The 20,066-nt window shown below is 43.7% G+C and overlaps 1 protein-coding gene across 1 annotated transcript; it reads right to left on the reverse strand.

The window, feature by feature from the left end:
• Positions 1–3,453: 3,453 nt before the first annotated feature.
• On the reverse strand, positions 3,454–19,736 carry LOC112234004 (glycerophosphodiester phosphodiesterase domain-containing protein 5-like). Its single transcript, XM_042294941.1, has 17 exons — positions 19,726–19,736; positions 18,805–18,852; positions 18,096–18,201; positions 16,389–16,492; positions 16,121–16,214; positions 14,458–14,517; positions 13,648–13,746; positions 13,415–13,508; positions 12,112–12,257; positions 7,865–7,947; positions 7,119–7,269; positions 6,754–6,972; positions 6,415–6,572; positions 6,197–6,341; positions 4,873–4,955; positions 4,643–4,722; positions 3,454–4,258 (listed from the first exon to the last, which is right to left on the reverse strand). Exons 1-17 carry the CDS (start codon positions 19,734–19,736, stop codon positions 4,164–4,166), a joined length of 1,776 nt encoding a protein of 591 aa, XP_042150875.1. The 3' UTR covers positions 3,454–4,163.
• Between the last annotated feature and the right edge of the window lie 330 nt (positions 19,737–20,066).

Here is a 20,066-nt window from a genome sequence, read left to right on the forward strand (position 1 = left end):
AGTCTCAAATCTCTGGAAGACTGAAACAGGTTTTCCTCAAGAATTTCCCTGTATTTAGCACCATCCATCATTCCTTCAATTCTGACCAGTTTTCCAGTCCCTGCTGATGAAAAAGATCCCCACAGCATGATGCTGCCACCAACATACTTGGTGTTCTTGGGATGATGAGAGGTGTTGGGTTTGCACCTGACATAGCATTTTCCTTGATGGTCAAAAAGCTACATTTTTGTCTCATATGACCATCTGACCTTCTTCCATATATTTAGGGAGTTTGCTTATTTTTTTTCGGGCCACTCTTCCATAATAAAGGCCAGCTTTGTGGAGTGTACGGCTTAAAGTGGTCCTATGGACAGATACTCCAATCTCCGCTGTGGAACTTTGCAGCTCCTTCAGGGTTATCTTTGGTCTCTTTGTTGCCTCTCAGATTAATGCCATCCTTGACTGCTCTGTGCGTTTTGGTGGGTGGCCCTCTCTTGGCAGGTTTGTTGTGGTGTCATATTCTTTCAATTTTTTAATAATGGATTTAATGATGCTCCATGGGATGTTCAAAGTTTCTGATATTTTTTTATAACCCAACCCTGATCTGTACTTCTCCACAACTTGGTCCCTAACCTGTTTGGTAAGCTCCTTGCTCTTCATAGTGCCGCTTGCTTGGTGGTGCCCCTTGCTTAGTGGTGTTGCAGAATCTGGGGCCTTTCAGAACAGGTGTATATATACACGGAGATCATGTTAAACTTATATTGCATACAGGTGAACTTTATCTAACTAATTATGTGACTTCTGAAGGAAATTGGTTGCAACAGATCTTATTTAGGGGTTTATAGCAAAGGGGGTGAATACATAACACACCACTTTTCCATTTTTTTTAAAAGACATTTTTGAAGTTATTTTTTTTATTTCACTTCACCAATTTGGACTATTTTGTGTTTGTCTATTACATGAAATCCAAATAAAAATCCATTTAAATTACAGGTTGTAATGCAACAAAATAGGAAAAACACCAAGGGGGTGAATACTTTTGCAAAGCACTGTATGTGTTAGTTGTGTGGTGTTCAGGCAGGATGCTGATGTTACTGTCTGTTTCTCCTGTTCTGCATAGAGGAGCAGAACTTCCCTCCAGCCCTAACTAACCTGTCTGTCTGCTGTTGAATTTGTTGCTTTTTGTTTAAGATTTTTGGTACTTATTTTATATTTACATTGTGTAAAAAGTATCTGTCCATTTAGTGAAACTATGGTTTGTATGAGGAGTGAATCTATAGTCCTGAGGGGATACAGTTTACACTAGCAACACAGAGTTCTGGGTGAATTTCCACTATAAAGCTCTACGTGTGGTTTACAACAAATGGCGCCCTATTCCCTATATAGTGCACTACTTTTAACTAGAGCCCTATGGTCCCTGGTAAAAAAATAAGGCTCTGGGCAAAATAAATGTACTATTTAGGGAATAGGGTGCCATTTTGGATGCAAAGTGTCCCCGGTCTGTCTGGGTAATATTACTACAGCATTACTACAGCAGCTGTGTTGCTCTACTGTTTGGACAGAAGACATGATGACGGTGGAGCTACCGACAGAGATGGCGTTAGTATAGTTTTCCTTGTCCCGCCTCTCCTCTGCACCCCCCAATGAGGGCCAGGATCAAATCAGAAACCGTGCTTGACATTTAAAGGGAATTTCCAATTGAGCAGACATCTGCAGTAGTTACCTTAAAATACAATCTCCGTAAATGAGGTAGCATTGCCTTTAAAAACCGCAATGTTGATTAGAGCACTCAGATTGAATCCCAGCCGAGGTGTCTGTTTTTGTAAAAACAATAAAGATGATTGGACGAGGACAGTGGGTCGATGTATTTTTTTTCCAACTGGAGTAACAGAAGTAGCGTTATACTGTGGACATGGAATCAAATGGGTTAATCAATGAACAAACAACCAACTCAACCCTTTAAAGATGTTTAATATCAGCTATTACCATTTACAGTCAGAAAATAGGTACAGTAAACATTGAGAAGGCTCATACATTCAAACAAAATGGTCATCCTGTTAAACAGAAAACTACCAGAAATACTATGTAGCCTTTTGCTATTTAACAACAATTACATTCAGAGTGTTTGATACCTTTGAATCATTGTTGGGACCAAATATAGGTTTCGATTCATGATAGCATGGTATTTGTATAGCCTAGCGGTCTCTAATGCAAGCAAGGTGGAGTGCAATTCTACCAATGGCAGAAGATAATTATTTTACTCTCTGGTCATCAGAATATCAACTGCTCTGTTGTTAGTTGGTTTACTGTGAACATACAGATTGTCAAAATGTATTTGTTTTGTCTTGGAGTGTTCTAGAATGTATTGTGAGAGTTCTAGAAGGCTTCAGATAATTACAAAAGTTCTGTAGAAGCCCCCTAAAACCTCTCTTCTATCCTCTGTATGGCTGGCCAGTGGCTTGTGGACAGTGTGTCTCCTATGGCACTTAGATCTACTGTCTCCCGCTCAACACTGTCCACAGAGCCATTACCAACCAACCAACGCTCAGACTGACACCTAGAACCAGCAACTTTCCACACAACACCTGAAAGTCATACTCACATAGCTTCTACAACCTCAAAATAAAGTAGATCTCGTGATAGATAGATGTATGTTTGCAGAAGCAGACGCTGTATTTCACTGCCATGCTAAAACACTAGGCTACTGCTTGGTCATACATTCAAATCTAAATAGCAACTGATGATCATTGAAACCACAGTACAGTCAGTGTTCACCTGCATCCATCCACTCACTCACACACAAAATACAAGACACTATTCATCAATTCCTCTAATGCAGCTGATGTCTGTGCAGTTATGAGAACAACAAATATATACTGAACAAAAATCTAAACACAACATGCAACCATTTCAAAGATTTTACTGAGTTACAGTTCATAGAAAGAAATCAGTCAATTGAAATAAATTCATTAGGCACTAATCTATGTATTTCACATGACTGGGTAGGGGTGCAGCCATGGAGGGCATAGGCCCACCCACTGGGGAGCCGTGCCCCCCCCCCCTCAGACGATCCTTCAGGTGAAGAAGCTGGATGTGGAGGTCCTGGGATGGAGTGGTTACACGTGGTCTGTGGTTCTGAGGCTGGTTGGATGTACTGCCAAATTCTCTACCATGCAGCTTATGGTAGAGAAATTAACATTCAATTCTCTGGTGGACATTCCTGCAGTCAGCATGCCAATTACACGCTCCCTCAAAACTTGAGTCATCTGTGGCATTGTGTTGTGTGACAAAAGTGCAATTTTGAAGTGGGCATTTATTGTCCACAGGACAAGGTACACCTGTGTAATGAGCATGCTGTTTAATCAGCTTCTTGACATGTCACACCTGTCAGGTGGATGGATTATTTTGGCAAAGGGGAAATGCTCACTAACAGGGATGTAAACAAATTTGTGCACAAAATTTGAGAGAAATAAGCTTTTTGTGCATATGGAAAATGTCTGGGATTTCTTATTTCAGCTCATGAAACATGGGACCAACACTTTACATGTTGCATTTATATTTTTGTTCAGTGTATACTTCATACTTGAGCAGTTCAGTTGTGTAGTTCCAGTGGTCACCAGAATGAGTGTGAATGAGCTGGTCAGGTGAGGAAACAGGAACAACAGTCTTAGTCAGGATGATCAAAATACTGACTCATCTTTCACATTACATCATCCTCTTCCTCTTTTTACACATTCAGTTCCTCCACTTGTTTTCCTCCCCGTTTTCCTTTGCTTATTCTTGTGCGTTCACACTTTGTGTGTGTGTGACTGGGTGAGTGTCTGTGTGTGTGTGTGTGTGTGTGTGTACTTATATGCCTCTGTGTGAGTGTCTGTGTGTTACTCCTCTGTGATGGTGTGGAGGGTACTGGGGGTCCGTAGTTCCGTTCGGACATTCCCACTGGAGATGGACCAGACGTCGCTGAGCTCTGCCGGGCAAAGGATATGGGTTAGAGGTCAGGGGTGGGGTAGTTGAGGTTCAGGTCAGCGGTTGGTGCAGGGTTCATGTGTGGGTTGAGGTCCAATGGTTTGGGGTTTGGGAATGGTTCATGGGAGATTCAGTGGTTCATGCAGGTTTCAAGGGTTGAGAACCAGAGGGTTCATGGGAGGTTCATTGGTTCATGCAGGGTTCGCGAGTTGAGTGGTTCATGGGTTAAGGTCCAGAGGGAGGGAGATGAGGGTTCTAGTGGGAGACTCTGAGTGGAAGGGATTCCATCGACCCCTCCCTGACTCCACAGGATCTAAGGCACAGACAGAACACAGAATCATTTACGCCGGCATTCCAAGTCAAATATCAAATCATCCTGGAGGTGCACGGCTGTACACTGCCTTAAAAATGCACCAACATACTGCCTCTGATGAAACAGGCTTTTTCATGTTATGTCTCCAACACACTAGAGGGTTAGAACACCACGGGCATTGAGCAGAGATTATTTTAGAATTTCCATTGAATGTCAGAAACAATCAGCTAATCCAGCTCATAAACTGTACAGATATGCAAGAGATTAAAATGTCGGTGTGCTTTTTAGTATATGCCCCTGTGTTTCCACAAGTAGGAGACTAGTCCAATGGGAGAGGGCTACAGTGATGTACAGTATTTAGTATGATATTGTTGTTGTCCTTACCGGTCCGGAACTTGCTATAAGGCCCGGTCTTGTGTGTCTGCCGACTGCCTGACCAGAAGTGTAAGCCTCGCTCACGCCACCTGTAGGACAGGGAGAAATAGCACACTTCACACACACACATACAGACACACCTTACAGACACACCTTTACCAAACTAACCCATTATATTTTCCACTGAAATCATCTCACTCACACACCTTTGACATGTATGTAGAAACGTGTGAACTCACCAGTGGAATATGAAGATGCAGACGATAAGAGCAGCAGAGACCAGGTCAGTCAGAACCCACATCACACTGTACTGCTCTGGAGTCTGTAGGGGTTGGGAAACACATGAAGACATTAGTGTGTGTTTGTGTGTGCGACTCACCATAACGAGAACGTGTGTGTGAGGTGTGTGTGTGTGTGTGCCTCCCATGTTGATTAGCAGTGTGTGTGTGTATGTCACAGGAGGCTGCTGATGGGAGGACGGCTCATAATAATGGCTGGAAAGAAGAAAATGGTGTGTGTGTGTGTCTCACCACAAGGAGCAGCGGTGTGTGTGTGTGTGTGTGTCTCACCACAAGGAGCAGAGGTGTGTGTGTGTCACCACAAGGAGCAGCAGTGTGTGTGTGTGTGTCACCACAAGGAGCAGAGGTGTGTGTGTGTGTCTCACCACAAGGAGCAGAGGTGTGTGTGTGTGTCTCACCACAAGGAGCAGAGGTGTGTGTGTGTCTCACCACAAGGAGCAGAGGTGTGTGTGTCTCACCACAAGGAGCAGCAGTGTGTGTGTGTGTCTCACCACAAGGAGCAGAGGTGTGTGTGTGTGTCTCACCACAAGGAGCAGAGGTGTGTGTGTGTGTCTCACCATAAGGAGCAGCAGTGTGTGTGTGTGTCTCACCACAAGGAGCAGAGGTGTGTGTGTCTCACCACAAGGAGCAGAGGTGTGTGTGTCTCACCACAAGGAGCAGAGGTGTGTGTGTGTGTGTGTCTCACCACAAGGAGCAGAGGTGTGTGTGTGTGTCTCACCACAAGGAGCAGAGGTGTGTGTGTGTGTCTCACCACAAGGAGCAGAGGTGTGTGTGTCTCACCACAAGGAGCAGCGGTGTGTGTGTGTGTGTCTCACCACAAGGTGCAGAGGTGTGTGTGTGTGTGTCTCACCACAAGGAGCAGAGGTGTGTGTGTGTGTGTCTCACCACAAGGAGCAGAGGTGTGTGTGTGTGTGTCTCACCACAAGGAGCAGAGGTGTGTGTGTGTGTGTCTCACCACAAGGAGCAGAGGTGTGTGTGTGTCTCACCACAAGGAGCAGAGGTGTGTGTGTGTGCCTCACCACAAAGAGCAGAGGTGTGTGTGTGTGTGTGTGTCTCACCACAAGGAGCAGTGGTGTGTGTGTGTGTGTGTCTCACCACAAGGAGCAGAGGTGTGTGTGTGTGTCTCACCACAAGGAGCAGAGGTGTGTGTGTGTGTGTGTCTCACCACAAGGAGCAGAGGTGTGTGTGTGTGTCTCACCACAAGGAGCAGAGGTGTGTGTGTGTGTCTCACCACAAGGAGCAGCGGTGTGTGTGTGTGTCTCACCACAAGGAGCAGCGGTGTGTGTATATCTCTCAGCAGCATGTTGTTGGTGGTAACAGAGGATGCTCCACTGCACCAGGCCAGAGAGTAGAGCCACGGCTGGTTCACTACATACAGGTTCACACTGATGTTCGCCGACCTGTACTTACTGAAACACACACATTCATGGTGGGTGAGGAGTGAGACGTTTTATAGTACATCATGTGTGTGTGGGTGTGTACCTGATGTGTTGTAGAGACATGGTGCTGTAATGCAGGTTGAGGGAAGTGATGTGGTTGTCCTGTAGTTCCTGAATAGAGGCAGTCTGTCCGGCTGTCTGTTGCAGCTCTGGATCCACCTGCTGTATCTCCCCTCTCTGATCTGATGGCAGCCACAGCACCTACACACACACACACACACACACACACACACACACACACACACACACACACACACACACACACACACACACACACACACACACACACACTCTTAAAAAAGTCTGTCCCTTATAAGAGCATGGCGGCAGGCCTTTCTAACATGGTCCTGTAACATGGTCCCCCCCCCAGCCACACACATACTTGGCTGGAGTTGATGTGTGTGTGTATGAGGTCGAGGGTGATGTTGAGGTAGTTGTCTCTATAAGGGTGTCCAGGAGGGGGCTGTCTCAGGTCAAACAACACTGTCCTGCCCGTCCGATTCGCTACGTCCAGAACTTCAGCCAGGGAGGGAACAGTCTGATTGGCAGCTAGCGCTCGCTGCTCTGGAGACAGAGAGGACACCGTGCCAAAAGGATCCCACTGGGAGGGAGAGGGGGGGGCGGAGAGAGAGAGATGGTTAAATGCGGTCTGTAATACAGCTACTAACTAACCCATGGCGCTGAAGTCAGCTACTGTGTGTATGTGTGTGTGTGTGTGTCTCCATTCAAAAGTGCGAGTGTCCTTACAGAGAGGAACCAGGCCCCAGCGTTGAGCTGCTGTACATCAGACCAGGTGAACAGGGCAGCAGGTGTGTGTGTTCTGTTAGGAAACACCTCCTCTACATTAGTGGTCCTCTGCAGGGTGAGGTCATGCATCACAAACGGAACGCCATCAGCACTAGGAGAGAGAGAAGGGGGAGGGGAGAGATTAGGTGCTGCCGTTCACATGGTCAAGACAGACATGTGTGGCAGGTCTCAGGTGAAGATTCACTAGGTCTGCTAGCTAAGGTCCTGCTAACAGGCCCGGTTCAAATGCATGTACTATTATAAGTCTTTCAAATACTTTGAGCGTTTGCTTTAGCCTTCCTGGAGTGCCTGATGGGCGGTTCCATTACACCAGGCTAACGCCATTACAACCTCCCAGCTTCTCAAGCCCAGCTAAAGTACCTGAAATGATTTGAAATAGTATTTGAGTCCAGGTCTGCGTCCTACATGCTAATGCTAAAGGCCACATAGAGAACACAGCCAGCGCCAGGCTAGCAGGCCTGGACAGGAGTACTAACCTCTAACTGGATAAGTTAGGCTGTAATCACATTAACTGTGAGGAGTGGAGGGACGCTAACGCTAATGTCTGATCTCTAGGATTAGTACAAGGCTGCCAGGACAGGACAAGGCAGGACAGGGGCCAAAGCTAGCCAGGACACGGGGCTATAACAGGGATCAGAAGGGGACAGACAAATAAGACAGAAAACAAGACAGAGAGGGGTGTGTACCTTATAGTGATGTCAGTCTCCAGCCCATCCACTCCAGCCTCCACTGCACTCTCAAAGGACATTAGAGTGTTCTCTGGAGCAAGCTGTTAGAGGACAGACAAGCACGAACACACCAAGGTATGTGAGCGGAGCGAGGAGCGGAGCGTTCCCAATTTTACTGGAGCCTGGTGCGAGATTCCTAAAGGCTGGAGCGTCAGCCTTCTCGCCAGCTCCAATTTGGTCTCCAGTAGCACTCACCTCACCAGCTCAGGGCATTTCCGGCCCAGCATGCATTTGTAGTCTACTTGTGTGCTGCTATATCCCCTTGCTTTAGCTACTGTCATGTAGTTCACTAAATATTTTCATAAAGAAACTGATAAAACACACAGGTGCTAAATCAATGTGACTAAATCAATGTGACAAAGATGAGGACCAAGAACAAGAGAGGGAGTGAGGTGATGTAGTGTCCAAAATGAAATAATCATTGTGGAATCTGAAAAGAAAGGTATCCTGAAGCATGATGGTGTACATACTATGTGCACATGTTAAAAGAAAAGAACGAGGTGGATAGATAACTAAGTGTGTCATTGTAGCAAAGTATTTATGAACTAAACATCAGATCTCTTAAATGTTGCGTTCATTTCCATTTTATTATCTACACAATAGGCCATAATTGATTTTGACTCTATAGGCAATAATTGATTTTGACTCAATAGGCCATAATTGATTTTGACTCTATAGGCCATAATTGATTTTGACTCTATAGGCAATAATTGATTTTGACTCAATAGGCCATAATTGATTTTGACTCTATAGGCCATAATTGATTTTGACTCTATAGGCCATAATTGATTTTGACTCTATAGGCCATAATTGATTTTGACTCTATAGGCCATAATTGATTTTGACTCTATAGGCCATAATTAATTTTGACTCTATAGGCCATAATTAATTTTGACTCTATAGGCCATAATTGATTTTGACTCTATAGGCCATAATTGATTTTGAGTCAATAGGCCATAATTGATTTTGAGTCAATAGGCCATAATTGATTTTGAGTCAATAGGCCATAATTGATTTTGAGTCAATAGGCCATAATTGATTTTGAGTCAATAGGCCATAATTGATTTTGAATCAATAGGCCATAATTGATTTTGAGTCAATAGGCCATAATTGATTTTGAGTCAATAGGCCATAATTGATTTTGACTCTATAGGCCATAATTGATTTTGACTCTATAGGCCATAATTGATTTTGACTCTATAGGCCATAATTGATTTTGACTCTATAGGCCTGGCATATTGCCACTGTCAATGAGCTTTCCATACTGATTTGGTTATTTTGCCTAAAATCCTACCTATAGGAACATAAAAACAACAACTCTGCATCTCTGCCCAGCCTGTCAAGAGCAGCCAAAAGGGTGTTAAACATCCCCAGTGGCTCTGCAAGTGTGGAGGGGATATTCTCAACTGCTGACCGGCTCTCCAGGCACCGTCACACAAGCCTTAAGACACAGACTCTGGCCAATCTCGTGTTTCTAAAAATCAATTCAAAAGGCACTGTAGACTGACCCTAATAAAGGCATTTTTCATTTAAATTCTATTTCATTCTAAGTTACAGCCTATATGCACAATTTATAGACTATAATGATTTTATAAAACAAAATGTTGTTTAAATGCTGATGTAATGTATTTCTTTGTAGAATAGCCTTGAAATAATTGTATTCATATAGCCTAAATAATGTCTGGCTCCTGACCTATTTAGAGTGTTTATATGCTGTTTAACAACTGAAAGGTTGCAAGTTCGAATCCCCGAGCTGACAAGGTACAAATCGGTCGTTCTGCCCCTGAACAGGCAGTTAACCCACTGTTCCTAGGCCGTCATTGAAAATAAGAATGTGTTCTTAACTGACTTGCCTAGTTAAATAAAGGTAAAAGAAAACATTAATATGACATGTAGCCAATGAAACGATGTTCGCTTCTTTCATTTACCTTTTCATGTTAATTCAAATACTTTTCATTCAAATCCATGTGGTTTGGTTTCAACACGTAAAAAACAATTGTTAGGTCCAAGTAGTCATAAAAATAGATGGGTGTTGATTCAATTGTGATTTTAATGAATAGAGCGAATTTGGTATGGCAGTTTTTTTTCATGTGAGTGCGGAGTGATTTTTAGCAGAGCGGTAGAAAAGGACATGGAGCGCTGGAGCGGTTTTTAGCAGAGCGGTAGAAAAGGACATGGAGCGCTGGAGCGGTTTTTAGCAGAGCGGTAGAAAAGGACATGGAGCGCTGGAGCGGTTTTTAGCAGAGCGGTAGAAAAGGACATGGAGCGCTGGAGCGGTTTTAGCAGAGCGGTAGAAAAGGACATGGAGCGCTGGAGCGGTTTTAGCAGAGCGGTAGAAAAGGACATGGAGCGCTGGAGCGGTTTTTAGCAGAGCGGTAGAAAAGGACATGGAGCGCTGGAGCGGTTTTTAGCAGAGCTGTAGAAAAGGACATGGAGCGCTGGAGCGGTTTTTAGCAGAGCTGTAGAAAAGGACATGGAGCGCTGGAGCGGTTTTAGCAGAGCGGTAGAAAAGGACATGGAGCGCCGGAGCGGTTTTTAGCAGAGCGGTAGAAAAGGACATGGAGCGCTGGAGCGGTTTTAGCAGAGCGGTAGAAAAGGACATGGAGCGCTGGAGCGTTTTTAGCAGAGCGGTAGAAAAGGACATGGAGCGCTGGAGTGGTTTTTAGCAGAGCTGTAGAAAAGGACATGGAGCGCCGGAGCGGTTTTTAGCAGAGCGGTAGAAAAGGACATGGAGCGCCGGAGCGGTTTTTAGCAGAGCGGTAGAAAAGGACATGGAGCGCTGGAGCGGTTTTTAGCAGAGCGGTAGAAAAGGACATGGAGCGCTGGAGCGGTTTTTAGCAGAGCGGTAGAAAAGGACATGGAGCGCTGGAGCGGTTTTTAGCAGAGCGGTAGAAAAGGACATGGAGCGCTGGAGCGGTTTTTAGCAGAGCGGTAGAAAAGGACATGGAGCGCTGGAGCGGTTTTTAGCAGAGCGGTAGAAAAGGACATGGAGCGCTGGAGCGGTTTTTAGCAGAGCGGTAGAAAAGGACATGGAGCGCTGGAGCGGTTTTTAGCAGAGCGGTAGAAAAGGACATGGAGCGCTGGAGCGGTTTTTAGCAGAGCGGTAGAAAAGGACATGGAGCGCTGGAGTGGTTTTTAGCAGAGCTGTAGAAAAGGACATGGAGCGCTGGAGTGATTTTTAGCAGAGCGGTAGAAAAGGACATGGAGCGCTGGAGCGGTTTTTAGCAGAGCGGTAGAAAAGGACATGGAGCGCTGGAGTGGTTTTTAGCAGAGCTGTAGAAAAGGACATGGAGCGCTGGAGCGGTTTTTAGCAGAGCGGTAGAAAAGGACATGGAGCGCTGGAGCGGTTTTTAGCAGAGCTGTAGAAAAGGACATGGAGCGCTGGAGCGGTTTTTAGCAGAGCGGTAGAAAAGGACATGGAGCGGTTTTTAGCAGAGCGGTAGAAAAGGACATGGAGCGCTGGAGCGGTTTTTAGCAGAGTTGTAGAAAAGGACATGGAGCGCTGGAGCGGTTTTTAGCAGAGTGGTAGAAAAGGACATGGAGCGCCGGAGCGGTTTTTAGCAGAGCGGTAGAAAAGGACATGGAGCGCCGGAGCGGTTTTTAGCAGAGCGGTAGAAAAGGACATGGAGCGCCGGAGCGGTTTTTAGCAGAGCGGTAGAAAAGGACATGGAGCGCTGGAGCAGTGCGCCAGATTTCCAATACAAGGGCATCAAAGTAAAGTACATTTTCCAGTGCCAGACTTTATTCTAATCAGGAACTCACTCTCTTCTCTGACTCTCTAAAGTAACGAGGCCAGAGCCTCTGTGTTAAAGTAATGTCACTGGATTTACCATGGGAACGTTTCTGTGCCATACTGTATCTTGTATGTTGTATTGATTGATAATGATGGTATTGATAGTGATAATATTGATCATGAAGTTATTGATAGATAATAATGTTATATATATATATATAGTGATAATATTGATCATGAAGTTATTGATAGATGATAATAATGTTATATATATGGTGATAATATTGATAATGAAGTTATTGATAGATGATAATGTTATATATATATATATATATATATATTGATAATATTGATAATGAAGTTATTGATAATGATAATGTTGATAATAATGTTATATATAGATAGTGATAATATTGATAATAATGTAATATATAGATAGTGATAATGATGTCATTGATATATAGATATGTACCATGGGAGCTCCTCTGTGTCCGAGGAGTGTTGGTTTGGGTCCCAGGGTTCCAGCTTCTCTGATGCAGGGAGAATACATGGCCAGAGGAACCAGGTACAGACTGAACAATACACCCAGGTACACACCCAACAGACACACCTGATGCACTAAAGAGAGAGAAAGAGAGAGAGCCATAGAGAGCAAGAGGGCGAGAGAGCCATAGAGAGCAAGAGGGCGAGAGAGCCATAGAGAGCAAGAGGGCGAGAGATCGAGCGAGCCATAGAGAGCAAGAGAGAGCGAGAGAGCCATAGAGAGCGAGAGAGCCATAGAGAGCGAGAGAGCGAGAGAGAGCGAGAGAGCCATAGAGAGCGAGAGAGAGAGCCATAGAGAGCGAGAGAGAGCGTGACCATATTTCACAACAACCTCATAATGGAACAGGCTCTGTAGCAGAGATCCAGTGTTCTAATTCTAGTTATACAAGTCTTAATGATGAAATCAGAGCTTAAAGGGGAAATCTGTGATTGCTACATCCATTTTTATTTACCCATTGATTTATTGAATGATTTATGAATGCCTCATGAATGTATAAACACTTGGTCTATGAATCTGGTAAGAGTGGTTACATTTCTCCAGCCCCATCCCGTAGCCGTTTACCACAATAGGTGATGGGAGTCGTTTGTTATTGTGTGAACCGCAGATTGCCCCTTTAAATCAGACTACTGTACACCTGACACAGCTTAAGTGTGTGTGTGTGTCATTATCCTCCACAGAGAGGCCAGACATGAGTCAGCTAGTCCACCTACAGCTTCACGTCACCACGACAACTCAGAACAGTGACCATGGAGATGACAGAGAAACAAGAGAGAGCGAGAGATAGAGGGAAAAAGAGAGAGAGAAAGCGAAGCACAGAGTGTGCGTCATCAAATCAAATGTAATTTTCACATACACATTTAGCAGATGTTATTGCGAGTGTAGTGAAATGCTTGTGTTTCTAGCTCCAACAGTGCAGTAATATTTAACAATTCACAACAATACACACAATGCAGTGTCTATGTCAGGTTTACAACTCTGAAAAGTTTCCTCTAAGTCTCAGTCAACAGGGGTTGCGTTCTTCTGCTCAGATGTTGCATGCGTCAACCAATGGTTGTGTGCCACATCCTTGATCGTGCAGTTGGACACCAGGTTGCTATAACATAGATGTGGTTAGCTGATACGTAAAATACCTATCCAGGCTTTGAAAAATCTGGCATTTGTCCGCAACGACTGAGCAGGGGAACACGACCAGAGCTGGACTTGTTTTACAGCAGCCAATCGGAGCACTTACCTCTCTTGTTCATGCGAAAAAAGTGCAGCGCTATTGGCCAGGACAGGAGAGTCAGAAATAAAACCCCGCCTACATGAAGAAAGGGGGCTGTGACCTAGCCAATAGAGAAGGGGAGACAGCGAAAGATTCATATCACAATGCAGACAACTGAACATACACATTTCAAATTGTCACTTTGGGTCACTTGATTTTATTGGTCTGTGTATGTGTGAGTGACGGCTAGACTAGCCAACCTGCAGGGAGAGGAGGAGGGTCTTCCACTCTTTACTCCACACCTCAGACAGAACAGCCGTGGCACTGACAGCGAATGCCAGGGTCACCACAATCCCCATCTAACACAGAAAAATATCAAAGGACTAATCAACATATGTGTCATCCAGATCAGTCTGTGCTTCTTCACAGATGATGTGTGTGTGTGTGAATTACAGGCTGCTGCTCTATATACATATACTTGAAATCACTGGCCACTTTAGTCATTGGAACACTAGTCACTTAAATAATGTTTGCATATTTTGCATTACTCATCTCATATGTATATAGTGTATTCTATTCTATTCTACCGTATCTTAGTCTATGCATTACTCATCTCATATGTATATAGTGTATTCTATTCTATTCTACCGTATCTTAGTCTATGCATTACTCATCTCATATGTATATAGTGTATTCTATTCTACCGTATCTTAGTCTATGCATTACTCATCTCATATGTATATAGTGTATTCTATACTATTCTACTGTATCTTAGTCTATGCATTACTCATCTCATAAGTATATACTGTATTCTATTCTATTCTACTGTATCTTAGTCTATGCTGCTCTGAAATTGCTCATCAAAATATTTATATAGTCTTAATTCCATTCCTTTACTTTAGATTGTGTGTATTGTTATATATTACTTGTTAGATATTACTGCACTGTTGGACTTAGAAACACAAGCATTTCGCTACGACCGCAATAACATCTGCTAAATATGTGTATGTGACAAATAAAATGTGATTTGATTTGACTGTGTGCTGTACTCCATGGAGGATGGGAGATACCTTGTGACTCCAGTGAAGGTACAACCTCTGTCCCTCAGACAGTAGACACACTGCCAGTACCTGCAAGACAACAACATAGAGATGTAAATGAACAGAGCAGCAGTAGTACAGTGGTATAGTAATGTAGTAGTACTGAAGAGAGCAGCAGCAGTACAGTGGTATAGTAATGTAGTAGTACTGAAGAGAGCAGCAGTAGTACAGTGGTATAGTAATGTAGTAGTACTGAAGAGAGCAGCAGCAGTACAGTGGTATAGTAATGTAGTAGTACTGAAGAGAGCAGCAGCAGTACAGTGGTATAGTAATGTAGTAGTACTGAAGAGAGCAGCAGGTAGTACAGTGGTATAGTAATGTAGTAGTACTGAAGAGAGCAGCAGTAGTACAGTGGTATAGTAATGTAGTAGTACTGAAGAGAGCAGCAGCAGTACAGTGGTATAGTAATGTAGTAGTACTGAAGAGAGCAGCAGGTAGTACAGTGGTATAGTAATGTAGTAGTACTGAAGAGAGCAGCAGTAGTACAGTGGTATAGTAATGTAGTAGTACTGAAGAGAGCAGCAGCAGTACAGTGGTATAGTAATGTAGTAGTACTGAAGAGAGCAGCAGCAGTAGTACAGTGGTATAGTAATGTAGTAGTACTGAAGAGAGCAGCAGGTAGTACAGTGGTATAGTCATGTAGTAGTACTGAAGAGAGCAGCAGCAGTACAGTGGTATAGTAATGTAGTAGTACTGAAGAGAGCAGCAGCAGTACAGTGGTATAGTAATGTAGTAGTACTGAAGAGAGCAGCAGCAGTACCGTGGTATAGTAATGTAGTAGTACTGAAGAGAGCAGCAGCAGTACAGTGGTATAGTCATGTAGTAGTACTGAAGAGAGCAGCAGCAGTAGTACAGTGGTATAGTAATGTAGTAGTACTGAAGAGAGCAGCAGCAGTAGTACAGTGGTATAGTAATGTAGTAGTACTGAAGAGAGCAGCAGGTAGTACAGTGGTATAGTCATGTAGTAGTACTGAAGAGAGCAGCAGCAGTACAGTGGTATAGTAATGTAGTAGTACTGAAGAGAGCAGCAGTAGTACAGTGGTATAGTAATGTAGTAGTACTGAAGAGAGCAGCAGGTAGTACAGTGGTATAGTCATGTAGTAGTACTGAAGAGAGCAGCAGCAGTACAGTGGTATAGTAATGTAGTAGTACTGAAGAGAGCAGCAGCAGTACAGTGGTATAGTAATGTAGTAGTACTGAAGAGAGCAGCAGCAGTACAGTGGTATAGTCATGTAGTAGTACTGAAGAGAGCAGCAGGTAGTACAGTGGTATAGTCATGTAGTAGTACTGAAGAGAGCAGCAGCAGTACAGTGGTATAGTAATGTAGTAGTACTGAAGAGAGCAGCAACAGTAGCATAGAATTCATATAGTGATAGTACTATAGTTCTCACCAGCAGCAGAGCAGCAGCAATAGAATAGTAGTAATAATATTATAGTAATAGTATTAATACAAGTATAGTACGTAGTATGTATGTATAGTATGTATAGTAGTATTACTAGTTCTCACCAGCAGCAGAGAGATGTAGGAGAAACGGGCAGCAGTAGTTGCACAGTAGTAGTAACAGTAGAAATAGTACAGTAATATCAGTAGTATAAGTATAGTAGTATTTATAGTAGTAGTTCTAGTTCTCACCAGCAGCAGAGAGATGTAGGTGAACAGAACAGCAGCAACAACCAGCAGCACCAGAGACCAGGGGAACCAGAATCCCAGAGTCTCAAAGTTAAACCTGCAATACATACATATACTGTAGTACAATCTGTGCATGTGTGGTGTGTGTGTGTGTATATATATACGCGTGTGGTGTGTGTGTGTCTGTGCGTGCATGCTTGCGTGCACGTGTGCGTGGGTGGTGTGTGTGTCGTACACATGTGTTTGTGTGTCGTGCATGCGCGTGACCCACCAATCAAAATCATTGTAATCATTGTGAGCCTGGCTCCAGAAGTAGAGGAACAGAGAGGAGAGGAGGAAGGTCAGGACCAGAAGGACCACGCTCCCACACTCCACCTGGAGGAGAGAGAGAAGGAAGAAGAGGGGGGAGAGAGAAGGGAGAGGGGATGAGAAGGGGAGAGACACGAGGGGGGGTAGAGGGAGAGTGGGGGGTCAAAGAGAGAGGCAGTCAAAGAGAGAGAGAGTAATTGTTCCTATAAATGGTTAGATCAGTAACATTAACAACATACACTGCAGTTGCAGTATGTCAGCAGAGAGAATCAATACTCAGCACGTGCCCAGTCCACTCTGCACTATCAGCAAACTCACCACACACTGTTTCAGATAACGTTCTAGCTTTAGTCAGTGTTTCAGATAACATTCTAGCTTTAGTCAGTGTTTCAGATAACATTCTAGCTTTAGTCAGTGTTTCAGATAACATTCTAGCTTTAGCCAGTGTTTCAGATAACATTCTAGCTTTAGTCAGTGTTTCAGATAATGTTCTAGCTTTAGTCAGTGTTTCAGATAATGTTCTAGCTTTAGTCAGTGTTTCAGATAACATTCTCACTTTAGTCAGTGTTTCAGATAACATTCTAGCTTTAGTCAGTGTTTCAGATAACATTCTCGCTTTAGTCAGTGTTTCAGATAACGTTCTAGCTTTAGTCAGTGTTTCAGATAACATTCTAGCTTTAGCCAGTGTTTCAGATAACATTCTAGCTTTAGTCAGTGTTTCAGATAATGTTCTAGCTTTAGTCAGTGTTTCAGATAATGTTCTAGCTTTAGTCAGTGTTTCAGATAACATTCTCACTTTAGTCAGTGTTTCAGATAACATTCTAGCTTTAGTCAGTGTGAGCACCTTGCTGCAGAACAGTCTATTTATTTTCTACAACACACTCACTCATCACACACTGCAAGCAAGGCAGTGACTCCTTGGGCTAAACACCATGAGAGATGATTGACATCAGGAAAAGAGTGGCTATCAGCTGATCAGAGCGAATTATGATATAAATATTCTAGCTAGATAGTTAGCTAAGCAGTCGAAACAAACATGTTTTTACTTGATTTGAGTTTATTCTGCTGCTGACATTTTCCTCTTACTAACAAGCAGTCGAATTGCCCCAATCTTTGTCTCGAACAGTATTCAAGTCTCCCCGGTCGGCGCCCACAGACAGTGGTCACTGCATGCAAGTCAGACACAAGTGCACTCTAAGAGCGGGAAGGCAGGGAGGGGGGTATTATGTGAGATTCAAGAGCTTATGAAATAACCTAATTTAATGTTACATTTCATATTAAAACAACAAAAGACTCAAAATAAAATTGAAAAGTAGGCTAATTTGTCAACAACAACAACAAAAAATCCACAGAGCTGCAAAGACACTTTTTCACAGAAGGGCACTGGTTGAACCCTACCTGTGCACGTGCCTGAGTCTGTGTGTGTATGTGTATGTGTGCGAGCGTGCTTCTCTGTGTGTGTGTGTGTGTGTGCGTGCAAGCGTGCTTCTCTGTGTGTGTGTGTGTGCGTGCGAGCGTGCTTCTCTGTGTGTGTATGTGTGTGTGTGCGAGCGTGTGTGTGTGCGAGCGTGTGTGTGTGCTTCTCTTTGTGTGTGTGTGTGTGTGTGTGTGCGTGCGAGCGTGCTTCTCTGTGTGTGTGTATGTGTGTGTGTGCCTGTGTATAGGCTACCCTGCTGCAGCAGCACTCCCCAGGCTGAGACTTGGCCCTCTGGTAGCGTCTCCATTGACAGCCGTACAGACCAGCCAGACACGACACAAACGGCTGGTGCTCATACCTGGATAAAATCACAATAATACTAAGATATAATACAATACACAAGAATATAATACAATATTAATATAATATCACCTGGGAACAACACACTATAATACTATAACAATACTATTCTACCTGTTAACGACAGCTAATACTATAGTACTGTATCATCTATCAATTAGAATGGAATCTTCATCACAAGAAACACACACACGTGCATGTCACGCCCTGACCTTAGTTATCTTTGTTTTCTTTATTATTTTGGTTAGGTCAGGGTGTGACAAGGGGTGGTTTGTTGGGTTTTTGTCCTGTCTAGGGTTTTTGTATGTTTATGGGGTTGTTTACTAGTCTAGGTGTTTTGTATGTCTATGGTTGCCTAGATTGGTTCTCAATTAGAGGCAGCTGTTTATCGTTGTCTCTGATTGGGAACCATAAGTAGGCAGCCATATTCCTTGGGTGATTGTCTATGTTTAGTTGCCTGTGTCAGCACTATTATTATAGCGTCACGTTCGTTTTGTTGTTTTTGTATGTTTGTTTAAGTTTCTTCGTTTCATTAAAGAAGATGTATTCTCATCACCATAACGAACGTGACCGTGAACACACACAGACACTAGTAGTTTACCTCTGCAGCAGCTGCCGCCGCACCACCTTTAGCTTCCCCAGCTTCGGACTGGACACGGACCCTCACCCGCAGCCTCACCTACAGCCCCGCATCCCAGAGACAAAAGGGAAAGAGAGGATGAGAGACAGAGAGGAAGGGAAGGAGGGAGAGACAGACAGGGGACAGAAAAGACTGAATGGAGACTGTCTTTGGTCCCAGTAGTTTTTCGGTATTGAAGGAGAGCTGTGGAATGAAAAAGAGAGAGAGAGAGATGGGAGCATAAAGGGACAATCTGTGATTTCTACATAAATATTTGGACTTTAAGATGTATGATATTTAACAATTGATTTCTTGAATAATTTCTAAATGCCTTAGGAGTTTAGTTCACTGTCATATCCAATCACAACCAAAAATATAAGCTTAGAGAGAGTTTAGTAGATTTAAGTTTACCAAGAGACCAAGATTCACCAGAGGAAATCTAGTAGATCTAGGGCTAGATTCAATCTGATCGCCCCTTTTCGGCTATGCACCTTTTAAAAGGCAATGTTTCCGTGTTTGCGGAGACCGCATTCACAGTACAAGTTGCATATGCTGGTTTAATTGGAAATTACCTTTTAAATGTAAATCACACTATAACGCGGTTCTTCCACAGTCCGATTTGAATCTAGGCCCTACTGTGTCTTTAGACACATCCAAAATGGCCTCCCTTCTCAATCAACCCTGATCTGCATCCAGCTCCTTTTTAAACACTAACATATCTAGTCTACTTAAAACCAGGTCTCCTAACAACCATCTACAGCACTCTATACTGTATCCACTGACCTAACAACCATCTACAGCATTCTACACTGTATCCACTGACCTAACAACCATCTACAGCATTCTATACTGTATCCAATGACCTAACAACCATCTACAGCACTCTACACTGTATCCACTGACCTAACAACCATCTACAGCACTCTACATTGTCTCTACTGACCTAACACTTAATCTTCATGTCCACTGACCTAAGACCTGTTGGTAGTTAGAGGGAGAGTGGGGGGAGGAAAGGAGGAAGGGAGAGAGGGAGTACCCATCTTCCAGTTAGAGGGGATAGGATAGAGAAGATGATTGTGGACTACAGGAAAAGGAGGACTGAGCACGCCCCCATTCTCATCGATGGGGCTGTAGTGGAGCAGGTTGAGAGCTTCAAGTTCCTTGGTGTCCACATCACCAGAATGGTCGAAACACACCAAGACAGTTGTGAAGAGGGCACAACAAAGCCTATTCCCCCTCAGGAA

This window comes from Oncorhynchus tshawytscha, linkage group LG13 (genome assembly GCF_018296145.1).
Source record: "Oncorhynchus tshawytscha isolate Ot180627B linkage group LG13, Otsh_v2.0, whole genome shotgun sequence".
NCBI classification, from domain to species: domain Eukaryota; kingdom Metazoa; phylum Chordata; class Actinopteri; order Salmoniformes; family Salmonidae; genus Oncorhynchus; species Oncorhynchus tshawytscha.